General features: G+C 47.9%; 2 protein-coding genes and 1 pseudogene across 6 annotated transcripts in view; all 3 read right to left on the bottom strand.

Moving 5' to 3' along the window:
- The window catches only part of DCPS (decapping enzyme, scavenger), a 46777-nt gene extending 45700 nt beyond the window's left edge, over positions 1 to 1077 (bottom strand). Inside the window, exon 1 of the mRNA XM_002822685.5 lies at positions 845 to 1077. Coding sequence (XP_002822731.3) covers positions 845 to 1045 — 201 coding nt within the window. The 5' untranslated portion in view covers positions 1046 to 1077. The remainder of the gene's footprint in view (positions 1 to 844) is intronic.
- Positions 1078 to 7524: 6447 nt separating this feature from the next.
- TIRAP (TIR domain containing adaptor protein) lies at positions 7525 to 26400 on the bottom strand. Of its 5 annotated transcripts, none has more exons than XM_003777918.5 (4): positions 14480 to 17572; positions 14104 to 14262; positions 12032 to 12610; positions 7525 to 11418 (listed from the first exon to the last, which is right to left on the bottom strand). In XM_003777918.5, the coding sequence occupies exons 2-4, from the start codon at positions 14168 to 14170 to the stop codon at positions 11399 to 11401; spliced, it is 666 nt and encodes a 221-aa protein (XP_003777966.3). In that variant the 5' UTR covers positions 14171 to 14262; positions 14480 to 17572; the 3' UTR covers positions 7525 to 11398. The 5 variants fall into 5 exon arrangements, with proteins under 5 accessions (XP_003777966.3, XP_063584351.1, XP_063584353.1 ...); XM_063728283.1 differs by lacking the exon at positions 7525 to 11418 and adding an exon at positions 21934 to 21951 and having other exon boundaries at positions 11907 to 12610; positions 14480 to 14603; XM_063728282.1 differs by lacking the exon at positions 7525 to 11418 and having other exon boundaries at positions 11907 to 12610; positions 14480 to 14603; positions 16500 to 17572.
- Positions 23342 to 23439, bottom strand: LOC112135667 (small nucleolar RNA U13; annotated as a pseudogene).
- Positions 26401 to 26484: the final 84 nt, after the last annotated feature.

The raw sequence follows: 26484 nt of genomic DNA, 5'->3' as shown, positions 1-26484 counted from the left end.
ACTCCGTCTCAAAAATAAATAAATAAATAAATAAATAAAAATTTAAAAACCAGATACACACAGAGGCCAAGGTTCCCTGATCCTTCCAAAGGTGAGAGTTTCTGCTAGTAGTTCTGGGGAGCCCCCTTATCTGCCCTGGCTAGGCCTCCTCACTAGTTTTTGGGGTACCCCCATATCTGCCCTGGCTAGGCCTCCTCACTAGTTCCTGGAATGGTCTCCATCTCTCCTCAGCCCCTGCCAGACTGCTGAGCACATTGGTATTGGAGCAAGCTGTGTGTATCTGTCTCGCCAGAAATATTCCGTAGTCCTGAAGATCAGGGATGGTAACTTTCATCTCCACATCCCCAGTACCTAGTTTAGTGTCTGACATGCATGAAAGTGCGTGCGTAGAACTGAATTAACAATTATAATATATTGTTCTCCTGTTAGGGCTGAAGTCGTGTAAGGCAGGGATCACATCTCCTACAGTCTCATGTCGTTTCCAGGGACAGGGATGAGCGAGACATCTAACATTTACTGGGTTCCTAGTCCCTGTATACATAAATGGATGATGAATGGCTGGGGAATGTAACATGTGATCTTTAATCTGCAATGCACTCTCCTAGTAGATATTTCTAGTGAAGGAGACATTAGAAAAATTAGAGCTAGATGTGTTCATTGCCTTAATTTCAAAGACAATCTTGCCGCCTTTCACCGCCCCTCTATGCATTCTAGTGGCGCACTCCCGCCTTCTCCGAGTGATAATGATTGGTATTTTCCAGCCGAGATCCGGAAAAAATCTGCCTCCGAGGCGATGATTGGTTCACTGCTTCCCGCATCCCACCTCAGGGTTGCCTCCTGGTACCTTCCCGTGTAGGAAAATGATTTTGTCCCGCGCAGACTCCCTCAGCACTTTCTGCAGTCTGAAGCCGGAGAACGGCAAGCGGACAGAAGCACAGGTACCATTTCCAACTCCTGACTCCTTTTCCTCTGTGCTGGCGGCGTGGGCCTCCTCCACGTCCAATTCGCGCTTTCTCTTGCCGAGTTGAGGAGCTGCGTCCGCCATGCTGCCCGGGAGGCGGTGTGCGCCTGCGCCCCCTGCGCCGGCCCCGCCCCTAGCCCGAATCCAGCGGCCTGGCTGGGCTGCTAACTCCCGGCGTGCCCTGCTCTGGCAGCCGCTCCTGCGGGCTGCGGGCCGCGCATGGCGGAGCCCGCTGACCTGTCCCAGGGCGCGCCTTTCAACCAGGTTACTGCCTTTGGCCCCGTTGTGGTGCCGGCCGGCCCTCAGGGAAGGGAAAAGAAGGCTGAGAGTCCCGAAAGCGGCGGGCTAGAGGTGACTGCGCAGTGAAGAGGGACCCCCAGGCCCACGCCCCGGGGTGGGAGCCGAAGACCCCCTTGGGCCACGGGAGTGGTGGAGGCCTTGTTTGAGTACCGACATTTTAATCATAGTTACACCGACGTTGACCAATTATCGGGGAAGCAACGTTTCTGACGCAAATCCGTGAGCCCATTTGATTCCTTGGTCGATTTTTTATACCGAGTATTTAAGCCATTTCCATTTTTCTCCCATTTTAATTACTTTGCAGAAATTTTCTTCGTGGTCAGTTTTTTACTTTGTAGACTCAGTACTTTTCTGTTGACAAGAAAGGTAAACGAATACGGCCAGAAGAACCATCTCCACCACCCACTTATTTCCGGGCTAGAGGCATCCCCCTCCTATCTTGTTTGCCTGTATTTCTGCCCTGCTACCCGGGGATATGATTTGCTGTATGATTCGTCTCCCAGGGTTTCGTTTCCCTTTTTTTTTTTTTGCCATATAAAATTATTACTTGTAACTTATGCTGTTGAGGGTTTCTTTGGTGACCATTGTTTCTGGTTAGCCCGTTTTTCGCTGGTGTTATTTAACAGATCTAAATTTTGTGAAGAGTTGGTACTTACGGACGGGCGCGGTGGCTCACGCCTGTAATCCCAGCACTTCGAGAGGTCGAGGTGGATGGATCACGAAGTTAAGATACCGAGACCATCCTGGCCAACATGGTGAAACCCCGTCTCTACTAAAAATACAAAAATTACTCGGGCGTGGTGGCCCGCGCCTGTAGTCCCAGCTACTCGGGAGGCTGAGGCAGGAAAATCGCTTGAACGCGGGGGGCGGAGTATTGTAGTGAGCCGAGATTGCACTACTGCACTCCACCCTGGCGACAGAGCGAGACTACATCTCAAAAAAAAAGAGTTGGTACTTAACATCGCTTCAGTCAGCCACACATTTATTTTGCCAGTGATTTGAGTTTAGGTTTTCAGACAGATCTCATGGGTGTGGGACAGTTTTTGCCATTCTCAACATTAGCAACAAGATGCAATTTACAGTCAGTTTTTGGTCAATAACGAAGTGTACCATGTGTTAGTTTGATTTTTGGATTACTTCTACCAGAAATATAGATTAGGAGTTGGATAAAAGACTACTTTGGGCCGGGCGCGGTGGCTCACGCCTGTAATCCCAGCACTTTGGGAGGCCGAGGCGGGCGGATCACGAGGTCAGGAGATCGAGACCATCCTGGCTAACATGGTGAAACTCCGTCTCTACTAAAAATACAAAAAAAATAGCCAGGCGTGGTGGCGGGCGCCTGTAGTCCCAGCTACTCGGGAGGCTGAGGCAGGAGAATGGCGTGAACCCGGGAGGCGGAGCTTGCAGTGAGCCGAGATCGGGCCACTGCACTCCAGGCTGGGTAACACAGCGAGACTCCATCTCAAAAAAAAAAAAAAAAAAGGACTACTTTGTGTGTGTGTGTGATGCAGAAAGCATTATTAGGAGAGACTTAGGATCTGTCACCCAGGCTGGAGTGCAATGGCGCGATCTCGGCTTACTGCAACCTCTGCCTCCCAGGTTCAAGCGATTCTCCTGCCTCAGCTTCCTGAGTAGCTGGTATTACAGGCGCCTGCCACCACTCCCGGCTAATTTTTTCTATTTTTAGTAGAGTCAGGGTTTCACCATGTTGGCCAGGCTGGTCTGGAACTCCTGACCTCGTGATCTGCCCGACTGGGCCTCCCAAAGAGCTGGCATTACAGGCGTGAGCCACCGCACCCTGCCAAAGTAGCTGTGTTTTAACAAAAAGAGCCCATAATTGAGAGCCATGAAGTCGGGCCCCAACACTGACTAGCTGTGCAACTTTGGAAAAGTCTCTTAACCTTTCCAGATCTCCATTTTCCATGTGCCAGCAGCTATTAGTTCTAAGCAAGACAGAGAGGCCTCTTCTTTCATAAAGTGTATATTCAGATGGGGTACATGAGGTAAACAAGATAATGATTAAGTACTGTTTTTTTTGTTTTGTTTTGTTTTTTTGAGACGGAGTCTCCCTCTGTCGCCCAGGCTGGAGTGCAGTGGTGCGATCTCGGCTCACTGCAAGCTCCACCTCCCGGGTTCACACCATTCTCCTGCCTCAGCCTCCCAAGTAGCTGGGACTACAGGGGCCCGCCACCACGCCTGGCTAATTTTTTTGTATTTTTAGTAGAGACGGGGTTTCACCGTGTTAGCCAGGATGGCCTCAATTTCCTGACCTCGTGATCCGCCCGCCTCAGCCTCCCAAAGTGCTGGGATTACAGGTGTGAGCCACCGTGACTGGCCAAGTACTGTTAATAGGACAAAACTGGATACTGTGAAAGATCCTGGGAATAGGAGCTACCCGCCCTCTTTTTTTTCTTTGTGACAGAGTCTCACTCTGTCACCCAGGCTGGAGTACAGTGGCGCAATCTTGGCTCACTGCAACCTTCACCTCCCAGGTTCAAGCGACTCTTCTGCCTCAGCCTCCTAAAGTAGCCGGGATTACAGGCGTACACTAGCACACCTGGCTAATTTTTGTATTTTTAGTAGAGATGGGGTTTTGCCATGTTGGCCAGGCTGGTCTCAAACTCCTGACCTCAGGTGACCTGCCCATCTCCCAAAGTGCTGGGATTACAGGCATGAGCCACCATGCCCAGCCAAGCCCTTTAGATAAGATGATCATGGACAGCCTCTCAAAAGGTGACATTTGAGCTGAGACTTGAATAATGAGAAGGAACCAGCCATACCAGCCATATGAAGAGCCCAGGCAGAGTAAATATTAGCTATCAAAGACCCTAGAGCAGTAATGTGCTTGATATTTTTAAAAAATAGGAATGACTGTGGGGCATGGTGGCTTACACTTGTAACCGCAGCACTTTGGGAGGCTGAGGCGGGCGGATCACTTCAGATCAGGAGTTCGAGAGCAGCCTGGCCAACATAGTGAAACATAGTCTGTACTAAAAATACAAAAATTAGCCAGGTGTGGTGGTGTGCGCCTGTAATCCCAGCTACCTGGGAGGCTGAGGCAGGAGAATCACTTGAACTCAGGAGGTGCAGGTTGCAGTGAGCCAAGATCGCACCACTGCACTTCAACCTGGGTGACAGAGCAAGACTCTGTCTCAAAAGGAATGACCTGTGTAGCTAAAATATAATGAGCAAAAGAGAAACATTTGAACTGAAAGAGTAGAGAAATGTATTCATTAGCAGCAAAATTCATCAATATGGGTATAATTTTGATTAAAATATAAAACCAGAATTCTGCTCTTCAAAAAGCCTGGGTCATGCAGCACGTGGTGGCTCACACCTGTAGTCCCAGCTACTCAGGAGGCTGAGGTGGGAGGATCACTTGAGCCCAGAAGTTTGAGGCTGCAGTGAGCTATAATCACATCACTGCACTCCAGCCTGGGCAAGAGAGCGAGGCTTTGTCTCTAAAAAGAGAGAATGCCAAGGAAAGGATGAGCTCATAGGAAGCCTCAGCTACCAGAGGTTCTATTAAATACCAGACCTCAGAGTGAAAGGAATCTTTATGGTAGCACAGTTAAAATTCATTTCCTCAGTTACACTAGCCACTTTGCAAGTGCTTGATAGCCACTTGTGGCTATCATGTGAGCACAGATGGAGAACATTTTCATTATCAAAGGAAGTTCTACTAGACAATGCTATATTAGCTTACTCATTTATTATAAAGCCCTGTTCAATTGTTTTTTAGAAATCTTAAAATTTCTCCCACGCAAGGTGCGGTGACTCGCGCCTGTAATCCCAGCACTTTGGGAGGCCAAGGCGGGTGGATCACTTGAGGTCAGGAGTTTGAGACTAGCCTGGCTAACATGGTGAAACCCCATCTCTATTAAAAATACAAAAATTAGCTGAGTGTGGCAGCAGGCGCCTATAATTCCAGCTACTCGGGAGGCTGAGGCAGGAGAATGGCTTGAACCTGGAGGCGGAGATTGTAATGAGCCAAGATTGCGCCACTGTGCTCCAGCCTGAGTGACAGAGCGAGACTGTCTCAAAAAAAAAAAAAAAAAAAAAAACCTCCCAAATCTTTTCTTTTTTAGTCTAAAGAAGGATTGGATACTTCCCAGTTCCATTTCAGGGATTATGACAGACTAAACTGAAAACAAGTCAGCTACAAAACACCCGAACATTCTGGATGTAAAATTTAAAACATTCTTTTAGTTACGTTGCTGAGCTCTCAAAAAAGTAAAATTTGCAGGAACCAGAAATGATGTGGGAGTTTGAATCTATAGAGTGGTAAGGGGATTTTTAAGATGGAAGCTATTTTAAGGGCCATTGCTGATCTCTAGACATCTAGGACCGGATTCAAGGGACAAGAGACAAGACCTGAGCTTATGTAAAGAGGAATTAAGATACAGAACTTTCTATAGAGCTAAGATCCCTGAAGGTCCACTAGCTCAATGAAGGGGCCAACAATTTTATTTTTTTTATTTTTTAATTTTTTTGGATATGGAGTCTTGGTCTGTCGCCCAGGCTGGGGTACAGTGGCGCGATCTCGGCTCACTGCAACCTCCGCTGCCCAGGTTCAAGCGATTCTCGTGCATCAGCCTCCTGAGTAGCTGGGATTACAGGCACCCACCACCACGCGTAGCTAATTTTTTTGTATTTTTAGTAGAGACGGAGTTTCGCCATGTTGGTCAGGCTGGTCTCGAACTCCTGACCTCGGGTGATCTGCTCGCCTTGGCCTCCGAAAGTGCTAGGATTATAGGCGTGAGCCACTGCACATGGCCAGGCCAACTATTTTTAAAAAAGAAAAATGCTGCCCTACTAAAGGAGAGAAGGTGGTTAGGAAACTTGCCTGCTTCAACCATTGTTCCAGAGGGAAGAAGAAAAAAACCTCCTAAGAATTTATAACCACAGATGATTCTTCATGCAGACAGACTTCACATTCATGATTGTGTACATGATCCAGGACACTCAAACTGAAAAATCTACTTAAACTGGTCTTGTAGTCTTTATTGACTGTTTATACCAAATTGACTCCAGGAGAAATGGAAAATCTAAATAGATCTATAACTCTTCAAGACATTGAAATTATAGCTTTAAATTTTACAGTAAAGAATATTCTGGCCGGGCATGGTGGCTCAGGCGTGTAATCCCACTGCACTCCGGCCTGGGCAATAGAGCAAGACTCCGTCTCAAAAAAAAACCAGAATATTCTAGGCCCAAATGATATTACAGATGAGTCTACCAAACATTCGAGGAGCAATTAATTTCAATCTTAAATTCTTCAAATAAAAAAAAAAAAAGGCTGGGCGCAGTGGCTCATGCCTGTAATTCCAGCACTTTGGGAGGCAGAGGCGGGTGGATCGTCAGGTCAGGAGATCGAGACCCTCCTGGCTAACACGGTGAAACCCTGTCTCTACTAAAAATACAAAAAATTATCTGGGTGTGGTGACAAGCACCTGTAGTCCCAGCTACTTGGGAGGCTGAGGCAGGAGAATCACTTGAACCTGGGAGGCAAAGGTTGCAGGTGAGCCAAGGTCGCACCACTGCACTCCAGCCTGGGCGACAGAGCAAGACTCTGTCTCAAAAAAAAGAAAGAAAAAATTATGTATCAGAAAACCTACAACGCACACATTTAGTGGAGAAATGTGTGAAGCATTCCTTTTAAGGAAGGAATGAGACAAGGATGGCTGCTATTATCACTTTGTTTTATTGGAGGCCTTAGGAACCACAAAAGGAACTAAAGTTTTTGTTTTCTTTTGCAAATTGCATGACTGTTTATAGAAAATCCAACAGGACAGGTGTGGTGGCTCACACCTGTCATCCCAGCACTTTGGGAAGCCCAGGCAGGCAGATGGCTTGAACCCAGGAGTTCAAGACCAGCCTGGGCAACATGGCAAAACCCCATGTCTATAAAAAGTACAAAAAAATTAGTCAGGAGTGGTGGCACAGGCCTGTGGTCCCAGCTACTCAGAGGGCTGAGATAGGAGAATCATTGCTTGGGCCCAGGAGGTCGAGGCAGTGGTGAGCCATGATCACGCCACTGCACTCCAGCCTGGACAACAGCAAGACCCTGCAAAGTTTATAGTCATATAGAATTAATAGAATTAAGTAATTCAGCATGCTGCTTAATACTAGATCAATATGTGAAATAAATTACAATTCTTTATATCAGTAATAGATAAAAATGTAAAATTACCCTTTACAACAGCAACAGCAAATATGAAATGCTAAGGAATAATTCTAATAAAAAGAGGAGCTGACCAATGTGGAAAAGATAGAAAGCTTTATTGAAATACACTTAAAGACATAAGTAAATGGAGACATACTATTTTTATGAATAGGAAGACTCATAAAAATATCTGTTTCTTCAAAATCTATAAATTCCATGTAAGTCCAATGAAAATACTAACAGGCTTTTTCCTGGAACCTGATGGTTGAATAAACAATTTATATGGAAGAGTAAAGGAACAAGAAAAGTTAAAGTGATTTTTGATGGATAAAAAGAGCAGGAAGAATTGACCTACAAATGGTCCAGGCTTATTAAAAACATCAGTGAACAAGCCAGTGTGGCACCAGCACACGGATACACAAACAGATAAAGGGAGGAGACTGGAGAACCCAGTAACAGCCCCCCACATATGACAATATGTGACAGCAGTGACATAATCAGTAGGGGTGGGGTAAGGATGGACTAGTCAGTCAATGATGATTATTCAAATAGAAAAAAGAATTAGATCTTTGACTAAAGAACAACAAAAACCCAAACAAAAAATCCAGGTGGATTAAAGACCTAAATATGAAAAGAAATACAGAAGAAAATACAGATGTAGGGGAGGACTTCCTGAGTAAAACACAAAAAGCACAAAGTAAAAGGTAAAATATTGTTTTAGGCTGGGCGTGGTGGTTCATACCTGTAATCCCAGCACTTTGGGAGGCTGAGGCAGGTGGATCACCTGAGGTCAGAAGTTCAAGACCAGCCTGGCCAATATGGTGAAACCCCATCTCTACTAAAAATACAAAAATTAGCCAGGTGTGGTGGCGCATGCGTGTAATCCCAGGCTTAGGCAAGAGAATCACTTGAACCTGGGAGACAGAGGTTGCAGTGAGCCAAGATTGCGCCATTGCACTCCAGCCTGGGCAACAAGAGTGAAATTCCGTCTCAGAAAAACAAAAAACAAAACCAAAAAAATTTTAATAATTTAGAGATGCATACTTAAATATTTAGGAATAAAGTGATCTCTGAGATTTGCTTCAAATGATCTTGTGGGGAGTGAGAGAGATGAGTGGGGTATTATTGATAAAAGAGTAGCTCAGAGTTGGTAATTGTTGAAGCTAGCTGACGGGCACATAGGGATTCATCAAACTTTTTCCTTTCAGTATATGCTTGATTTTTTTTTTCCATAAAAATGATGAAAAGGAAAAAAAATGACAATAGGTTACCAGTTTTCACCCGCCAGATTAGCAAACATTTAAAAATCTGATAACTCTAAGTGTTAGCAAGAACATGAAAAAGTGGGAACTCTTAAACACAAATTGTAGGAACTTAAATTGGTACAGCCAATTTGGAAGAAACTGTGGCATCTTCTAGAAAAACAGTATGTATATTCTTTTTTTTTTTTTTGAGATGGAGTCTCGCTCTGTCACCCAGGCTGGAGTGCAGTGGTGTGATAGCTCACTGCAACCTCTGCCTCCCAGGCTCAAGCAATTCTCCTGCCTCAGCCTCCCAAGTAGCTGGGATTACAGGCATGCACCACCACACCTGGCTAATTTTTGTATTTTTAGTAAAGACAGGGTTTCACCATGTTGGCCAGGCTGGTCTCAAACTCCTGACCTCAAGTGATGCGCCTGCCTCGGCCTCCCGAAGTGCCAGGATTACAGGCATGAGCCACCACGCCCAGCCCCAGCAGGATTTTCTAGGCTAAATCCTAGAAAATCTTGCTTGTGAAAATGTACAAAAAAGTTCAGCGGCTCATTGTTTTTAATAGCAAAAACCTAGGAACACCAAATATCCATTTGGAGAAGAATGTGTAACTAAATGGTGGCATATTTACATCGTGGGATGAAAGTGTATTATTAATAAGTGGCATGTCATCCATCCGCATGGATAAATCTCACATATGGTGAACAAGGAAAGGAATCTGCAGAATACAAACACTGTAACGCTGTTTACATAAAATACAAAACCATGTAAAACTACACAGTATGCTGGTGGAGGTGCATACATATATAGTAAATGTATAGAGAAAAGCTAAAAGCAAGAAGTTCAAAATTCAAAATACTGGTTATTTCTGGTGGGGGAAGGGGAGACTGCAATTCAGGGCACAAAGGGACCACTATAAGGGATGATAAGGTTTTGCTTCTTAAACTGGGTGGCAGGCACATGAGTGGACATATTATTTGTTAATCCTTTTGTGCATAATAAAATAATTTTTTTTTCTTTTTTTTTGAGATGGAGTCTTACTCTGTCGCCCAGGCTGGAGTGCGGTGGTGTGATATCGGCTCACTGCAACCTCCACCTCCCAGGTTCAAGCAATTCTACTGCCTCAGCCTCCCGAGTAGCTGGGACTACAGGCCCACGCCACCACGCCCAGCTAATTTTTGTATTTTTAGTAGAGATGGGGTTTCACCATGTTGGCCAGGATGGTCTCGATCTCTTGACCTTGTGTTCTGCCCACCTCGGCCTCCCAAAGTACTGGGATTACAGGCATGAGCCACTATGCCCGGACTTTTTTTTTGAGACAGAGTCTCGCTCAGTTGCCCAGGCTGGAGTGCAGTGGCGTGATTTCGGCTCACTGCAATCTCCACCTCCCAGGTTCAAGCAATTCTCCTGCCTCAACCTCCTGAGTAGTTGAGATTACAGGCACCTGCCACCATACCCAGCTGATTTTTTTTTTTAGTGGAGACGGGGTTTCACCATATTGGCCAGGCTGGTCTTGAACTCCTGACCTCAGGTGATCCACCCGCCTCAGCCTCCCAAAGTGCTGAGATTACAGGTGTGAGCCATGGCGCCCGGCAAAATAATTTATAATTTAAAAAATAAATTTTCTCTTTCTAGAACTAGAGATAGAAAAAATAATAAAACTTTTTTTCAGCAAAAGAGGGGTCATGATAGGGAGAAGTGAGAGGGGGGCACAAAAGTACACACTGGAGGAAATAATGAAATTCATTTCAGTTCAACAACAAACTTACTGAGAACAGATGAATGAAACCTTGCCTGTCCTATAAGGAATACAGTCGTCTGCCAGAAGAAAAATGCTGATTCTTCCCAGTCCAAAGGTGATGATGGTGACTGTGAAAGTATCAGCTTTAGCCAGACCACTGATGAAGCTCCCAGATGTCACAGCATCCATAGGCTTGTGATCTCAGGTGAAGGCGTTGAACCCTGAGCCCTGGCTTCCCATCTCTTCACTTGTTCCGTCCACCACCCCACCCCCATATTCAGATGGCTTCTAGGCTTCTAGGTTTGTGTCTTTAATGGCACTTAGGCAATAAATAAAAAATACAGTGCAGTGCTGACTGCATCTTCCCTACAGCTTTCTGAAGTGAATCGATGTCTCCGGGAAGAGGAACAGAGTAGTGTGAGTGTGAAGGACTGGATTCTTGTTGCTTTCTCCTGACTCCCATTCCGGGGTTTCCCCAGGCAACTGGGAAGACCATCCATGGTGAGGCCTGCAATCTAGGCTTCTTGCTGATCAGTCAGGTGAGTCACCTCTTTAGGAGGGATACCAGTGTACGCCAGTGCCCAGTTCCAGGGGAAGACAGAAGTGGGTGCCAGGCTTCCTGTCCAGTTAGGCAGGAGATGAGCCCTGCTGGCCATCACTGATCAGTACCACCTCCTACTACCTCCAATTTCTGGCTTCCTCATGGCCTTCTTGGGGAGTCCCCAGCTTCCTCATGGCTTTCCTCGGGGGAATCCCCAGCTTCACGGCCTTCCTGGGGGAGTCCCCAACCTCTCCATGGTCTCCTTAGGGAGCCCACAGTAATGGAAGCCTGATGGGTGCTCTGATCCCAGGGTCACGAGCAAAGCGCTGCAACTCACTCCCTATATCTCTTGTCACATCTGTGGGAATCCAAGGCCCTGCATGGGTTTTCTGTTTCCAGCTTTACTCCAACTTCCAGGGTCCCATGATATAACACGTGTCAGCTGAGTGTCTGCAGATCTGAAAGAGACCAATCACAGCGTTGTCACACCTCCCAAACCCAGCATCTCTGTTTTCCCCAACAGGTCCTGCCTCTTCTATCTTTTTATCTATTACCACACTTCCAAACCTACTGCAATAGCATGGCCCTCCCCAGATACATTATATGCACTTCTTTCTTCTTATTTTGCATCATTTTGCCTTACTAAACCAATGTCCCTCCTGGCACCTTCCCAGCTCTTGATGGACATCTCCAGCCTGATCTCAGAGAAACCTAATGTTATTACTGTTACTACTACTAGCTATTACCTTATTGAGGACCTGATTTGTGCTAGGCTCTGCCTCTTATGAATACATGTGCTAGGCCATGTTCTGAGCCCTTAGTGTATATACTGTTCTCATTTCATAGCAATAGAAACCTGGTGGTCAGTGAGGAAACACAGAGGGGGTGAGTAACTTGACCAAGTTACTTTTTATGGGTTAATAAGTGCAGGAGCCAGGATACAAACCCCAACAGCCTTTTCCAGAAGCTGCACTTTGAACTACCAGGCTACAGGGCTGTCTCCTAAAAGTCAAAGTAGATCAGATACTGTAGCTGAATCCCGTTCCCCTTCTCCCTCCTGTAGTAGCTTACAACGCATGACAGCTTCTTTGACTTGACGAAAGCCACCATCAGGGCCCCTGCCATCAACGTAGTACATGAATCGGAGCTCAGGTGGGTAGGCAGCTCTGCTGAGGCCCGACAGCAGGGGGATGGTGCAGCCCTCGGCCCCTGGGGCCTCGGTCAGGGCCTGCAGCATCTGGTACTTGCACCAGGGGTCCTGAAGGAAGCCTGGCGTGATGAGCAGCACCCGGCAGTGACTACTGCTCAGTGCCTGGCACAGCTCAGACACGATAGCGCCACCTGGGGTCGCATCCCGGAGTTGCAGGAAGCAGCGCAGGCTGGCAGTACTGTCTTCCAAGTAGGAGACCAGGTCCTGGGCGGCCACCAGGTCTTCCTCACTGTGGCACACGCAGACGTCATAGTCTTTGCTCCAGCGACTACTGCTGCTGTCACTCGCGTGTGTGGGTGGCAGGCTGGGAGACGTGACTGAGCTGAGGCTTGGGGGTAGCGGGCTGTCCTGTGAGGTAGGCTGTGAAGCATCACTGGAGGCGCTTTCTGGGGAGTTGGGCCTCTTCTTGGGCTTCTTCAGCAGGGTCTGCCTGAACCAGTCTGTGGGGGAGAAACACTGCTCAGGCCTGTATGTTACCAGGTGCCCTCTCACTGCCCACACAGGAAGGAGCCCCACCTCGTAGGGAGGACAGACAGACTGCAGCCCACCTCCTTGCACTGGGAAACATCTTATTCTCATTGACCTGTTGCTCCACTATTTTTTTTTTTTTTTTTTTTTTTTGAGACAGAGTCTCACTCTCACCCAGGCTGGAGTACAGTGGCGCAATCTTGGTTCATTGCAACCTCTGCCTCCCAGGTTCAAGCGATTCTCCTGCCTCAGCCTCCTGAGTAGCTGGGGTTACAGGCACGCACCACCACACCTGGCTAATTTTTGTATTTTTAGTAGAGACGGGGTTTCACCATGTTGGTCAGGCTGGTCTTGAACTTCTGACCTCGTGATCTGCCCGCCTCAGCCTCCCAAAGTGCTGGGATTACAGGCGTGAGCCACTGCGCCCAGCACTCTGCTATTTTTATATATCTTTTGGGACTTGCCTAAAAGTGCCCTCTAAAGGTAAAGGTTTCGGACACGTGTCAGAACTCTGGAATCCTTATGTGAGAGTGTTCCACCAGCCTGGTTAAGAGAAATGGCCTTGCACTACTCCCAGGCCCTTTGATATCTGGTACCCCCAGCCCACCTTAAGCACAACTTCCCACTAGAGCTGACTAGTCAACCACCCGGGAGTCTGCAGGCAGAGCTACATTATGCTAGCAAGGATCCATCAGTCCCGAAGCCCACTTCCAGCACTGAGGGAAGGTGGACTTAGATTAGGAAGGGCTACCTATACAGGAAGGAAGGGGTACGGAGGACTGGCATGTGTTTGGCCCCAAGAAATCCTAGATTGTCGCTAAATGGGGAAGAGGCTACTGCTCAGAGTTGCTGAGGAGCGGAGAGCTTCGTGATTCAGAACCCACACTCAAGTCAGGGACACGGCTTTGACTGTGGACCTGTGGCTCACTTTCTGTATGACCTTCAGCAAGTTAGTCTGTGTCTCCATTCCCTCATCTGTAAAATGGGTTTGTCTTAGTTGCTGAAAGTTAACTGAGATAATGCAGTGTCAGGTGTGTTGTAGGGACTCCATAAGGAGATGAAAATTCAGCTTCCCCAGCCCTTGATAAGGACAGATAGTTGTGGTGGGGATTGATTCATTTTCTCTCTCTGCTTGGCTTCTCCTCTAAATGGTTCTGGAACAAAGATTTGGACGACAAGAGACAGTGTTAAGCACTCAGCACAGTGGTTTCCAGGCTAGGAAAGCTAGCTGAGCAGGCCTGGAAAACCTTTGAGCCAAAAGGATAAAGATCCGGCTGAGCTGACACAGGCCTCCCCTCCTCACTCTCCACAAAGCATGCAGGCCCTGAAGTCAGGTCAGGAGTTCCCCACGTCAGCCTTCCTGCGTCTCTCTGAGTTTGGACCAGGCAGGCCTCTCACCGCGCCCTATGGAGGCTGAGCACTACACTCAGGAACACAGCAGAGTCACGAGTCCGGTTCCACTCACCAGCCATCTTGCCTAGAGGCTTCTTAGGCCGAGAGCCAGGAGCTGGGAGGGAGGTCGATGATGCCATAGCGTGGGGGTCAAAACTAGCCCCGTGAGACCAGGCATTGGTGAAGGGGGAGGAGGGAGGAGACCCAGTCTTGACCTCATGGAGCAGCCATCCTACAGAGGGCAGAGAGAGAGAATCACAAAGGCTGCACTTACCCTGCTCTCATTCCCCGTGGATGAGCTCTGGGAAGTTCTGTTTCTCTCCTAATGCCTGACAGAGGCTTGCTCTCTAAATGGGTCCTTCATTCTTCATGAGATTAGGGCCAGACACGACTGTGATTGGAGCTGGATTCTAGATAAAGCCAGAGCTGTGTAGTGTGGTCAGACTTACAGGGTATGAGCTCAGCATGACCAGCTGAGGGACTGTTCTCTGCTCCACCTGGTCAGGAGGATATTCGGGATCTGGGGAAGGGCAGCTGGCAGGCAGCTCTTTAGAAGGACTTCCTATGTAAGGCCTGAAATGGCAGAAGAAGGACAGTTGCTATTTGGACAAATAATTATGTATCCAGATAGACAGAAGCTGAACGGTAGAAAGATAGCACACGCAGGAACTCTTGGGAGACTTTTCCTCCAAGTCTGCCTCCTCCTGAATAACTCCAACCATAGACCCATCGCTTCTGCAGCCGTCAGCTCAGGAAGGTCATGTCAAAAAGTGGTAAAGACTGCAGATTGCAGGTAGAGTGCCTGATTCTCATCTCTGGTTAACCGTGGCCTTTGGTCACCTTGCTAAACTCCAGTTTCTCCATCCGTGAGATGGAAATACTAGAGCCTCCTTCTCAGCATTATTGTGAAGATTAAATGAAATAATTTATGTAAAGTCTTAGTGGTGTGTGGCATGTAATAAATGCTTAGAAAATGTGGGCTATGTATATAAAATAATCTAGCTATTGGAGGGATATATTATGTTCATGGTTTATAAAACTTGTAATGTTAATGTTTCCCAAACGGATTGTTAATTCAGTGCTGTTCCAAAGTCTAGAAGATTTTTGGTTTTTAGGTTTTTTGGTGGGGAGGTTGTCAGACTGCTTCTAAATTTATATGGAAATACAAAGGCCCAAGAATGCCTTGGAAAGGCAACCTGCCATGTTGTCTTCCCACCGTAGTGACAGAGGATGTCCCTGATGGTGGACACTCTTTCAGCCTTAAGTTTCTGTGGAGCAGAGCCTGCGGGGGCTGTAGTATTCTAGTGACACTTCTCCTGTGAAAGGCTGGCAGAGCAACTGGCACAGGGCTGCTTTCTCTTTGGTGGATCTGTGAGATCAAAACAAACCTGAGAACTCATGGAAGCAAGTATTATTAGACACACTAAAATAAAAGGTTGCAAAATTTACAGAATGTGGCCAGGCACAATGGCTCACGCCTGTAATCCTAGCTTTGGGAGGCCAAGGTGGCGGATCACCTGAGGTCAGGAGTTCAAGCCTAGCCTGGCCAACATGGTAAAACCCCTCTCTCTCCTGAAAATACAAAAATTAGCTGGGCATGGTGGCGGGCGCCTATAATCCCAGCTACTTGGGAGGCTGAGGCAGAAGAATCTCTTGAACCTGGAGGCAGAGGTTGCAGTGAGCTGAGATTATACCACTGCACTCCAGCCTGGGCAACAAGAGCGAAACTTCGTCTCAAAAAAAGAAAAAAAAAAAAAATTAAAGAATGTCATTCTATGCTGCACATTAATGCTTTGTTCACTGATGCGTAGAAGACAAGGGATGCTGAGGATTTGTGATCATATATCAAAGTTCAAAAAAGAAGTAGAACTTAAACCATAGCAGCAAAGGAGGCAGAGCAAAGAGTTGGAATGGGTACAGGAACCAGAGAAGACATCTGAAAAAGCAACACAGCTAAATGTGAAGCCACCAAAAAGGCACTGGAAGTTGACTATGAGTATGTATATGAGTTTCTTTTCTTTCCTAATATGCTTGGGATTTCAGACAGCCTAAGTGGCAGGCTGCAGCTAGGGCCGTTCAGGATGCCTTTTTGCCCCCAGTAGTAAACATGATGTCACTTGGTTTTTGCATTATTTAAATATTTTTTCAATTCTGTTTTAATTTTAATATTAATTATTTGGCCTTGGTGCACTTGTAAACTAGAGCATCATTTGATTTTTAAATATTCTAAAGGTTAAAAATTAACATAATATGTTAATCTACTTAATATATGTAGATTTAAAAGTTTTAGTTTCTCATTTTATGAAATGACTTGCCGTTTTGGCAACACATGCTGATTGGGGGAAACTGCTTGTCCGTTGCTTGGTTAAGAAGAAATCCAGTTGTCCAGCAGTATATGCCACTAGAAGTGGGGTGGTATAAGCCCTCATGAGAAACATGGAAACGTTTTAAAGAGAAAAATAACAGCACCTTTGACAGGATAATTGAGCAACATGGCAGGTAAATTCCAGTAACCATACACACTGCCTACTTCCTGGAATCCAAGACGCCACACACCTTCCCTGTTCCTTTTCAGTTCTTTTGTAGCTGGAGCTGTGGAACTGTCAGACATTCAAACACGTGTTAATCTTTCCAAGACCTGGTAACTGTCATCATATCTTGAGATGTGGTTGACAAGTAGGTAAGGTAATGAACCCAAATCTCCAACTGGAAGCTGTACTCACTAGCTCTGCCTATTCTCTGATTTGCTGTGTGGTCTAATACACAGTCGCTTTCTTTGTGCTTTGAAAAAATTCATAAAGTAGAATCATACCAAAAATACCCACTTTGTAAGAACTATGACTTGATAGAAAATTAGTAAAGGGGATGGGCTCAGTGGCTCATGCCTGTAATCCCAGCACTTTGGGAGGCTGAGGTGGGCAGATCATGTAAGCTCAGGAGTTCCAGACCAGCCTGTCGAAACCCCTTCTCTACTAAAAATACAAAATTTAGCCGGGTGTGCTGGTGCTCCCCTGTAATCCCAGCACTTTGGGAGGCCGAGGTGGGCAGATCATGTGAGCTCAGGAGTTCAGACCAGCCTGGCCGACACGTCAAAACCCTGTCTCTACTAAAAATACAAAAATTAGCCAGGCATGATGTCGCACACCTGTAATCCTAGCTACTTGGGTGGCTGAGGCTGGAGAATCCCTTGAACCTGGGAGGCAGAGGCTGCAGTGAGCCAAGATCGCACCACTGCGCTCCAGCCTGGGTGACAGAGCGAGACTCGATCTCAAAAAAATAAAGAAAAGAAAATTAGTAAAGGATTTCTTCAGAAAAGAAGTAGCACAATACCTTTAGCGCTTTCTAGAATGCTTTTCCAATATTATGTGCAGAAATTGATGTAAAGAAAACATTATGTAGTTTTGCTGTATAAAATCCAAAGTGGGCCGGGCACAGTGGCTCATGCCTGTAATCCCAGCACTTTGGGAGGCCAAGGTGGGTGGATCATGAGGTCAGGAATTTGAGATCAGCCTGGCCAACATGGTGAAACCCCGTCTCTACTAAAAATACAAAAATTAGCTAAGCGTGGTGGTGCGTGCCTGTAATCCCAGCTACTAAGGAGGCTGAGGCAGGAGAATCGCTTGAACCCGGGAGGTGGGGTTGCAGTGAGCCGAGATCATGTCACTACACTCCAGCCTGGGCAACAGAGCAAGACTCAAGTCTCAAAAAAAAAAAAAAATCCAAAGTGTATTTAGTATCCAATATCAAACTGGTCTCCAATTTCTATTATATAGGGAATGTACTGGAGCCTGCGAAGGCATATAATTAGAATATGTATCTCCTAGAGTTCATATTTGATTTCTGTTAAGCAGGAATCACTATCTGGGGTAGACAGAATAGTGGCCCACAAAGAGGCCCACATCCTAATCCCTGGAACTGAGAATATGTTACCTTCAATGGCAAAAGGGGATTTGGCAGCTGTGATTAAGAACCTTGTGATGGGGAGGGATTCCTGGATTACTCAGGTGAGCCTAATGTAACCACAAAGATCCTTTCAAGAGGGAGGTAGGAAGGTCTGAGGCAGACAAAAGAGCTGTGCCAAGGGAAGCAGGTGCCAGTGGGATGCAGGTGGCCTCTAGAAGCTGGAAAAGACAAGTCCATGGGTTCTTTCCTGGAGCCTTCAGAAGGAGCACGACCTCGCTGATCCATCTTAGAACGGTAGGATAATCAATGTGTGTTGCTTGAGGCCACTAAGTTTGTGGCAATTTGTTACAGCAGCAATAGGAAACTACTACACTATGTCTGATTAGATCAGGCCAATGAATGGAGAAAGTATTGGATTTCAGTTGAGTGCTAAAAACTGGTCTGTTTAAAGGTTCAAATTGTTTGAAATAGTTTTTACATCTTTAAATAAATAAATTACCATCTACACTTTACCTGACTTTGACTTTACATTTAAAATAATTTTGGTTTCAAAGGCTGTTTTGTTCTCAAACACTTGCTAAAACATTTAGGTAGGATTAATTATGGTTTGCAGGACAATGTCACTTAAAGTCCTGAATATAATTCATTTATAGCTTGATAGACACAATACAGTGTTCTCAAAGAGGTTTGTAGACTATGGTGCAGACCTAGGGTGGGCCCCTGTGTTCACACCTGGGACTGTGGGAAGGACCCATGACTTTCTTTTTTTTTTCAGACAGACTCACTCCATTCCCCAGGCTGGAGTGCAGTGGCACAATCTCAGCTCACTGCAACCTCTGCCTCCTGGGTTCAAGTGATTCTTGTGCCTCAGCCTCCTGAGTAGCTAGGACTACAGGCGCTCGCCACCACGTCCAGCTAATTTTTGTATTTTTAGTAGACACGGGGTTTTACCATGTTGGCCAGGCTGGTCTGGAACTCATGACCTCAAGTGATTGGCCCGCCTCAACGTCCCAAAGTGCTGGGATTACATACAGGCATGAGCCACCACGCCCCACCTTTTTTTTTTTTTCCAGAGAGGGTCTTGCTCTGTCACCCAGGCTGGAGTGCAGTGTTGTGATTACAGCTCACTGCAGCCTCAACCTCCAAGGCTCAAGTAGTCTTCCATCTCAACCTCTAGAGTAGCTGGAATTACAGATGTGAGCCACCACACCTACCTAGTTTATTTTTTTCATTTTTTAATTTTTCTTGGTACAGACAGGATCTTGCTTTGTTGGCCAAGCTGGTCTCTAACTCCTGGCCTCAAGTGATCTGCCCACCTCAGCCTCCCAAAGTGCTGGGATTACAGGCGTGAGCCACCATGCCCAGCTTTAATTTTACTTTTATCTGAGTCTTCTTGCTAGGGAAGATTTTTTAAAAACAAGACTCAAATAATACAACTATAAGGGGAAAAAAATGATAAAATAAAAATCATTAGAATGAAGAACTTCTGTTCATCAAAAGACATAAATAGGAGAATGAAAAGGCAATCTCCCAAGGGATAAAATGTTTAAAAATATATATCCAGGGCTGGGCACAGTGGCTCACACCTGTAATCCCGGCACTTTGGGAGGCCGAGGCAGGCGGATTACTAGGTCAGGAGTTCGAGACCAGCCTGGCCAACATGATGAAACCCCATCTCTACTAAAAATACAAAAATTAGCTGGGTTTGGTGGCTGGTGCCTGTAATCCCAGCTACTCAGGAGGCTAAAGCAGGAGAATCGCTTGAACCCGGGAGACGGAGGTTGCAGTGAGCTGAGACTGCACCATTGCACTGCAGCCTGGGTGACAGAGACTCTGTCTCAAAAATAAAATAAAATAATATATGTATATATATATACACACATACATATATCCAATAAATGTCTTATATCACAAATATTTCAAGGACTCAATGGAACTAGTAAGATGACAGAAAAATGAGCAGAAGAATTGAGCAGGCACTTCACAAAAAGAATATTCAAATGAGCAATAGACATAAAAACAGTTCATTAGTCATCAGAGAAATGCAAACTAAAACCTCAGTGTATCACTGCTGGGCACTCAGCCAAATGGCTACAGAGAAAAAGACTACCAAGTAGTGGTAAGAGTGTGCAGGAATGGAAACTCGAACACTGCCGGTGGGCATGTAAACCGTACAACTACTTTGGAGAAGTGTTTGGCCATAGACTAAGATGAGCATACACACATCAGCAATTTCAGTCCTAGGAATATACTCAAACAGCAGTGCTTACAGGTTTGTTTTTTTTTGTTTGTTTGTTTTTCAGACGGAGTCTCCCTCTGTCGCCCAGGCTGGAGTGCAGTGGCATAATCTCGGCTCACTGCAACCTCTGCCTCCCGGGTTCAAGCGATTCTCCTGCCTCAGCCTCCCAAATAGCTGTGACTACCAGCACCCGCCATCAAGCCTGGCTAATTTTTGTATTTTTAGTAGAGACGGGGTTTCACCATATTGGCCAGGCTGGTCTCGAACTCCTGACCTCGTAATCCGCCTGCCTCGGCCTCCCAAAGTGCTGGGATTACAGGTGTGAGCCAGTGTTCCCCGCCTGCTTACAGATGTTTACCAAAAGACATTCACAAGAATGTCTGTAGCAGCAAGATACAAAATAACCCCACAGTGGAAATGACTGTCCATCAACCCGTGTCCAGTAGAATGGATAAACTGTGGTCTAGCCATACAATGGAATATTATACACGAACAAGAATAAACTGCTAACTAAACATGGGTGAATATCACAAAACATACTGAATGTCAGATGTCACACACCTAAGAGTACATGAAGGGCTGGCCGCGGTGGTTCACGCCTGTAATCTCAGCACTCTGGAAGGCTGAGGCAGGTGGATCACCTGAGTTCACGAGTTCGAGACCACCCTGGCCAATATGGCGAAACCCCGTCGCTACTGAAAATGCAACAATTAGCCGGGGGTGGTGGCAGGCGCCTGTAATCCCAGCTACTCGGGAGGCTGAGGCAGGAGAATCGCTTGAACCCACGAGGCGGAGGTTGCAGTGAACGGAGATTGTGCCACTGCACTCCAGCCTGGAGGACAAAAGCGAAACTCCCTCTCAAAAAATAAAAAAAAAAAGAAGTACATGATGTATGATTCCATGGATGGAAAATTCAAAACAGGCAAACCTATTTTATGGCGTTAGAAGCCAGGGATGTAGTCATGTTTTATTTATTGCTCTGAATCAGGAAAAGTGCGTGTTATGGAAAATGGTTGAGCTGTACACTTACGATTTGTGTGCCTACATATCAACTCTTTTAAATCTAAAAAATAACTAGATGTGGTTCCCTCTGAGTCATTCCTGACCCTGGTGTCCCCTAGGTTTGGTGTTTCAACGGGAGTTCTCCACACTTCCCCCTCTGTGTTGCACTTCTAGGGTGTGCTGTGGTTCTAACGTACCTCTCTGTCCCCTGGGGACCAGAGGACCGGATCTGTCTGGTCCACCGCGGTCACCCTAGTCGTTGGCACAGTGGCTGCCCAGCCCGTGTGTAGCTGCTCATGACTGGTGTAATGCCTCGATAGGTCCCTAACCCTAACTAATATTATGCACTTGCTGAATCACTGCCACAATGACAACCCAAAGAGCAGAAGAAGAGGCTGTGACCGGAGCAGAGAAGAATGTGAGGAGAAACGATATCCACAACGCACTGACCGCCAGGCTCTTCCAGCGAGGCAAGCGAAAGGGGAGCCGCCCCGCGCAAGCTTCTTTGCGACAGAAAAGGTGACAGCCTCCTCGGAGGGCCCTTTCATGCCGCTTGCGTGTTGCGGGTGCCAGAAAGGTGAAGGAGAAGGGAAGCGGATGTGCCGCCGGCAGGGCAAGGCCGGACTGGAGGCGGCGCGGACCCCTGCGGCTCTCGGTGGGGCCGGGACTCCCGGGCCCAGGCCGGCCGCGCTCCGCCCTGCCCACCCCACGGAGCCCCGCTGCGCCTCCCGGTCCCCCGCGACCCCGCCCCGGGCTCACCTGCGCGCGGGCCCAGTCGCGATGCGGGCTGCGCGGACTGCCCGGGCTCCGCGGGGAAGAGCAGCGCGCAGGCCCCGCTCTCCGGAAGCGCCGCCCGCCGCACCGCCCCTCCCACTCCGCCCGGCCCAGTCCAGACCCGGGAGACTCTCGGGCACGATCCGGCTGCGGGAGACGCGGGACGGGGCAGCCCGTGTGTCCACTGCAGCCGGAGCCCCGGCCAGCCTGGCTTCTGCATGACTCCAGGCGCCCGTCCTCTCCGCTAGCTGCGTCGGGGCGGTCCGCAGCAACTCGGAGAGGAGCCTGTGGCCAGGGTCCCCCGGCGCCCACCGTGACAACCTGAAACCTGGGTTTTGTTCTAGGCGGGGGAGAAGGGAAAACAACACCCTATTCCACCCATTTAATCCTCCTGACACCTTGCAAGGAGGGTGTTCATACCTTTTTCCTTTTATACAAATGAGAAACATGAAGCTTGGAGAGATGGAACAACTTTTCCAAAGTACACACACAGCGAGGGGTGTACAGGGCTGCAGTGTAGGAGGAGCAGACCCGGGCGGCAGCTGGGAAGCCAGGCCGCAGCGGCCGCCAGTTCCTGTCCCAGACACTGGTTGATGCCGATGAGGATGGAAACCCGGTCTTATGCCAAAGTGCTTTCTTTGCTCCTCTAAGCGGTGATCCCACATGGGCGTTATGAACAGCGCTGCAGTATACTGCAGAGCCGCTGCAAACAGCGTGGTGTGGGCAAGATGCTGGGAAGTCCTGGGTGAAAGAGATGCCTTTGCCTCCCACTTCTTAGAGCTCTTCAGATGTTGGTGAGCGCTGTGAAGCACCTTGGGGAGAAGGGAACGGAGCATTCCCCACACTTGTTTCACTCTACAAGAAATGTGAATGTCTTCCTGAGCGTCTTGCTCCAGGGCATGCCAGTATGGGAAACACTATCCTAAAACTATGTGCGCGAAATGCCGGAGGGTGGAGGTAGTTTAATTAGGCCATGTAAGATTCATGATCTCCTCCTCCAATCTGATTTCCTCCTTTTCTCACCAGCCCGCCAAAGCGGATGAGCTGCCCATCCCGGGAGGGCTCTGGAGTAACCGCCTGGGTTCACAACCAGCGCTCATCACTTACTAGTTGTGTGGCCTTGGTGAAGTCACGCAACTTTTCTAGGCTTGCTTCCTTCATCAAATGATGGTATCTGGTTGCTGCTGTTCTTGCAAGGATTAGATGAGTCTACATAAAGTAGATCAGGCACTTGGCACTGCACCCAAATGCCCAGTTTGCTTTGACTCTACCAAGTACACCTCCACGCAGGGCCCTCCTTTTCCCCAACTCTGCTCTGCAAAACGCCCTTCTTCTAGCAAGGCCTATTTTTTGGGGTTTTTTTGTTTGTTTGTTTCCTTTTTCTTTTTTTTCACATCACACGGGTAACAACCCTTAACAAGGTTTAAGGGAGGCACATCTCACACATGTGCGTGAACACCCAGTCATCGTGCTTATGAGCTACAAAGGGATCAAGGCCCATTTTTGCAGCTTATTCAGGAAAGCTTTGCTTCACCCAGCCCTTCCCACCTCCATCCCTCAAAGGCCATAGTGCTTTTCCTTGTAAAGAGCCTGTGCTCTGGCTGCTTATCTCCCACTTTAGAGTAAAAATTCCCCGAGGCCAGGGATGGTTCTTCAGGCTCCAGCCAGAGCGGAAGGACACTCGAGGAACACTCAGATAAACAGGCCTTGACTGCGCCAAGTATGGGCCAAGTGTTGGGACAGCTGTGTCGGGGCAAGGATGAAGAAGGCTTGGTCCCAGCTCTGCACAGCTCAGTGGGGAAGACAGATGCACGGAGGCGATGGTAAGGGCTTGCCCACAGCTTGAAGTACAGCCCCGTGGGAGGACAGGAGAGTTGCTCAGTGTTTTTTTTTGTTTTTGTTTTTGTTTTTTTGAGACGGAGTTTCACTCTTGTTGCCCAGGCTAGAGTGCAATGGCACAATCTCAGCTCACTGCAACCTCTGCCTCCAGGGTTCAAGCAGTTCTCCTGCCTCTGCCTCCTGAGTAGCTGGAATTACAGGCACATGCCACCATGCCCGGCTAATTTTGTATTTTTACTAGAGACGGGGGTTCTCCGTGTTGGTCAGGCTGGTCTCGAACTCCCGACCTGAGGTGTTCTGCCCACCTCCACCTCCCACAGTGCTGGGATTACAGGCCTCAGTGCTGCTTAATAAACATAGTACTCACTGTGTGGAAGGGAGCAGCTTCTGGATGAGAAACACTTGAAGGCCTTTTCCCTTTTGCCCTGAGATTGGAATGTCTATGCTGAAGGGAGCAACTGGCTGGCACCTAGGGGAACCTCACAGGGTCAACCCGGATGTCGGCTTGTCCCTCCTGTGTGTCCCTGGCAAGTTCCTTCCTGTCTTTCAGCACCGCCTTCTTCCTCTTCTGGCTTCTGCCTTAGGCCTGGCCCACTCACCCCAACCTCAGGGGCTTCTGTTGTTACCTCACTGGTAGCACATCTCCTCCCCTGCCATTAGTAAGGCCCACCTCCATCATTTCTTCCCTCCCTTTCATCCTTCTCCACAAAGGCCACTTTTTCTGTTGTTGTTTTTTGTTTTTGAGACAGGGTCTTACTCTGTCACCCAGGCTGGAGAGCAGTGGTGCCTCACACAGCTCACTGCAGCCTCAACCTCCAAGGCTCAAGTGATCCTCCTGCCTCAGCCTCCCACATATTAATAGCTGGGACTACAGGTGCATGCCACCACGCTTGGCTAATTTTTGTATTTTTTGTAGAGACAGGATTTTGCCATGTTGCCCAGGCTGGTCTCGAACTTGTAGGCTCAAGCGATCTTCCCACCTCGGCCTCCCAAAGTCCTGGGATTACAACTGTGAGCCACAGTGCCCGATCCCAAAGGCCACTTTCAAGGCAGAGTGGGCAGTTTACCAGCTGTTTCTATTCCCATTCACTTCTCCTTCTCTGCAAGTGTCTACACCTCAAATTCCACTGAAACTGCTCTTCATGAGTGAGGCCACCACTGACCCACTTGGGACTGAATCCAGCAGACACTGTGATCACTTCCTCCTTAGCTTCATGACACCACACTCTCCTGGCTTTTCTCCTGTCTCTGTGGGCACCTCTTCAGTGTCCCCTTCTCTGGTTTGTCCCTTAAATGTTGGTGGGGTCCCTCCAGCTTCCCTCCTTGGCCCCCTACTCTACCCTCTGGGGTGATGCCATCCTGTTCCATGATGTCCACATCACTATCTACAGCCCAGATCATCCCCCGAGGACCATGCCAGTCAGCCCAACCCCCTGTTTGAGGGATGCCCTACAGGTACCCTGATTCATCACATCCCAGACTGCACCACTCACTCTGTCCCTCACTCCGCTCCTCCCTGGTGCTCCTCATCTCTGGGAGGGGTAGAACTTCCATCCAGAAACCCGGCCATCACCCTGGGATCCATCTGATTCTTGCCACGATGGTTCAGGCACTCCCTGTCCCTGCCACACGGACTGCAGCCACAGCCTCCATCTGGCCTCCTTGCTGCCTGCCTTGACATCCTCATCTGCTCTCCACAAGGTCACCCAGGTGATTCTTCTAAAAGGAAAATCTGAGCATGTTGCTCCCGTTTAAAACCCCTCAGCGGCTCTAGTTTCTCTTCTTGCACTCCACGATCTAGGCAGAAACAGTCACACTGAATCCTGCTATGGTCTGAATGTTGGTGTCCTCCCTAAAGTCCTATGTTGGAACCTGATACCCAATGTGATGGTGTGAAGAGGTGGGGCTTTTGGGGACGTGATTAAGTCGTGTGGACTCTACCCTCATGAAAGGGATGAGTGTTCTTGGAAGAGGTTGAAAGAAGCTGCCTTACCCCTTCTGCCATGTGAGGATGCAGTGAGAAAGCACCATCTTTGAAGCAGAAAGCAGGCCTTTACTAGACATTGAATCTGCTGGTGCCTTGATCTTGGACTTCCCAGCATCTAGAATTGTGAGCAATACATTTCTATTATTTATAAATTACCCAGTCTAGGATATGTTGTGATAGCTGCCCAAGTGGACTAGGACAAATCCCTGAATCCTATTAATTCTTGTCTCTGGGCCTTTACATATGGTTTGCCCTCAGCCTGGATCCTTCCTTGGCCACCTTGCATTCACTTCACTAGATGCCCATCCTTCAGGGTCAGCTCAGAGGTCAAGTTCCCTCGAGGAGCTGCATGGAGAAACCCCTTTGCCACCCTCCTACTCCCCCCCCGGGTGAGGTGTCTGTTGTGTGCTCATGCCAGCACTGGGGGGTCACACTGTATCTGATCTAGGGGTGAGGGGCCAGGAGGGGCAGGGCTATGAAAGTTCCAGCAAAGACATGACTATGTTTTGCTTGCTGGTGTATCTCAACATGTGACCCTGACTCTGGCCAACAGCTGGGCTGAATAAATGTTGGTAGAATAGATGGACAAACCCATCCCTCTTTCTTTACAGCCAAACTCCCTGCAGGAACTCAGGAAGGGGAGGCACTCGCTCACAAGGAAGATGCCTGCCGCCTAGGATCTAAGAAGGACTCTGTCTGCCATCTTGGAG

This window comes from Pongo abelii, chromosome 9 (genome assembly GCF_028885655.2).
Source record: "Pongo abelii isolate AG06213 chromosome 9, NHGRI_mPonAbe1-v2.0_pri, whole genome shotgun sequence".
In the NCBI taxonomy this organism is placed as follows: domain Eukaryota; kingdom Metazoa; phylum Chordata; class Mammalia; order Primates; family Hominidae; genus Pongo; species Pongo abelii.
The sequence above is the reverse complement of the archived record's forward strand: the minus strand, read 5'-3'. Positions and strand labels throughout refer to the sequence as shown.

Excerpts from the sequence above, each read along its gene's own strand:
- TIRAP (XM_063728280.1), bottom strand. The coding sequence starts at position 22,168 with ATGCAGAAGCCAGGCTGGCCGGGGCTCCGGCTGCAGTGGACACACGGG. Across the intron at positions 12,611-21,933 it reads GCGACTGGGCCCGCGCGCAG|ACTGGTTCAGGCAGACCCTG; the intron begins GTGAGCCCGGGG and ends TCTCCCCCACAG.